This window comes from Penaeus vannamei, chromosome 24 (assembly GCF_042767895.1).
Source record: "Penaeus vannamei isolate JL-2024 chromosome 24, ASM4276789v1, whole genome shotgun sequence".
NCBI classification, from domain to species: Eukaryota; Metazoa; Arthropoda; class Malacostraca; order Decapoda; family Penaeidae; genus Penaeus; species Penaeus vannamei.
In genome coordinates this window covers 578443-580884 of record NC_091572.1, presented here as the reverse complement: position 1 = coordinate 580884, position 2442 = coordinate 578443, and the positions used below count along the sequence as shown (strand labels likewise).

Below are 2442 nucleotides of genomic sequence, written 5' to 3'. Positions count from 1 at the left end.
CGCGCGATGTAAGACTATCATAGAATACCCACCATTTCTGCTGCTATTTCAACCTATTGCTCACTGTTTTCACATAGATAACATTCTGCCAGACTCTACCTTGTCTGCACACTACCGCTCACAGGCCGCGTTTAATCACACACACACACACACTTAAACACACACACATATATATGTTTATTGCATATGTGTGGTTGCCTGTCTTTGTCCATTTGTATATATATATATATATATATATATATATATATATATATATATATATATATATATATATATATATATATATATAATATATATAAATAAATATATATATATATATATATATATATATATATATATATATATATATATATATATATATATATATATATGTACATGTATAGAAAGAGGTATTGATATATATATCATATATGTTATAGATGTGTATCCTGTAAATTTATACATAGAAATATGTGTGCCTAACTCTATGCAAAAGTCGCAAAAGTCACGAATATACACAAGCACATGAAAATATGTTTATCCAAGATTAATATATCTTGATTTTACCTTTGTCTTTGTTTATGTTAAGAAACGATGACAAGTTTATGTCTATTAGCTTCTTTTCGACGAGTTTGAAGATTCGATTCCCTTCAACATTTTCATGGATTTGTTCTAGCGACATTTTAACCTGATGATGACCTGCATTTCGTCTTGTTTTAAGATACGAATGTCGAAAGGGAACGCATGACTTCTCAAACTCATTTAATTGCATTATTAACCGATCTGCTATAGATTTCATTCTATATCTTACAAAAAGAGTAAACTAATTCTTCAAAGACTAAGGAAGTAAGTTCTAAGGGTCTTCTTTCAGGGGCGTGACCCTATGCTCATCAAAGGCCACGCCCAGCACAGGAGCCATATATAAGTGGTTTCCACAAACAGTAAGTAGAGACAACGTACACAGTGAGCCCACAACAGGACCAACCATGAAACTTACTGTGAGTCGTTATATTTCCCATCGAATGAAGAATTTGCCAATACTTTGGGGGGGGGAATACAGTCACCCGTGCATTTACACACAAATATATTTTATTTTTCTCACATTAATTCATTTTCTGATAGCCTGTATGATTGAATCTATGCAGGAGAGTACAAGTAATAACAATGTCATTTTATTCCAGAACAATACATCTCTTACAGTTCAAATGTAAATACTATTTTCCAGGCAATCGCATTGGTGTGTTTGGCAGCGGCCGTGGTTACGCGCGCCGATCCCGAGCCACACAAATACAACCACTACCCCTACTACCAGTACGATCCTCTCTACCACGATTTGGAGCCACTGGAGGGCGATGGAGTGGCCAGGCATCCAGGTGGCGGCACTTCCTTCGTGGCTCCTCAAGTTCACGGCCTCACCAAACGCTCAGCTGACCCCACGCCGGAAGCTGACCCGGACACCACCAACAGTTATAGCCATCAAGTAGTCCACCATGGCCATCCTCACTATGGATACCATCATGGTTATCGCTACCCTTACTCTGGGTACCGCCACAGCAATTTCTATGGTTACCCTCACACATACCACAGCCACCACAAGAGATCAGTCGAATCGGAAACCGAACCTCAACCTCATTACAGCTATCACGGACGCCCTCACTACTACAACAGATACTATCACGGTTACCCCCACTACTATCCTTACTACGCCGGTTACCGCTACCGCTACAGGGGATAAGGAAGGGGTGAGGCATGGATTACGACAGGCCTTGTGGCGATGGTCCTTCACCAGGTGTGTCTGATAGTCCGGTTTGCTCACGCCGGTTTTTCAGACAGGATATGCAGTGGTTACTCGTAGGAGGACAAACACAATTGGAAAATCACCTGAATCATTGTGTAAGGAATAAAGCTAACAATAATTCAACGGAGATTATCTTACAACCTAATCATATTGTTAATCTGACTGACTCAGAAACCGTACAAGGTTATAAAATGAATGGAAAACATGTTTAAGGTTTACGATATTCATCCTTCGCATGTAAAATAACAAAACTCTTGATCTCAAATGTCTCCATTATCAAAACGACAAAGTATAACTATAAAATTGATAAAAACAAATAAAATCTATCTATGCACTTTTAAGACATCTGTGTGAAGATAACAAAACTGAAAATAGGAAAAACGTTTTCTCGGCTAAAAGGGCCGATGATGATGACAAGAAAAATTCGAATCTCATTTCGATGTAAAACCGATTCCAGTGTGGTTAGTAAGTTCGATGCCACACAGAAGGGACCGAAACAGCAGCACCAATTTACTGTCATTAGCGGAAGATGGCGTTTCCTGCACCGCATTTCCAGTCATTCGGAGCTGGGTATGAGACTGACGACTGGGAACTCTCCCGAAATGAAATTCGTCCTTCGACACAGGTAATCGATTTGCTAATTCAGTTCTTGTTAGCGTTATGTT

The 2442-nt window shown here is 38.8% G+C and overlaps 1 protein-coding gene across 1 annotated transcript; it reads left to right on the top strand.

Moving 5' to 3' along the window:
• The first annotated feature begins 946 nt into the window (after window positions 1-946).
• Window positions 947-1929, top strand: LOC113821832 (uncharacterized). The gene is made up of 2 exons (XM_027374351.2): window positions 947-977; window positions 1205-1929. The coding sequence occupies exons 1-2, from the start codon at window positions 966-968 to the stop codon at window positions 1712-1714; spliced, it is 522 nt and encodes a 173-aa protein (XP_027230152.2). The 5' UTR covers window positions 947-965; the 3' UTR covers window positions 1715-1929.
• Window positions 1930-2442: the final 513 nt, after the last annotated feature.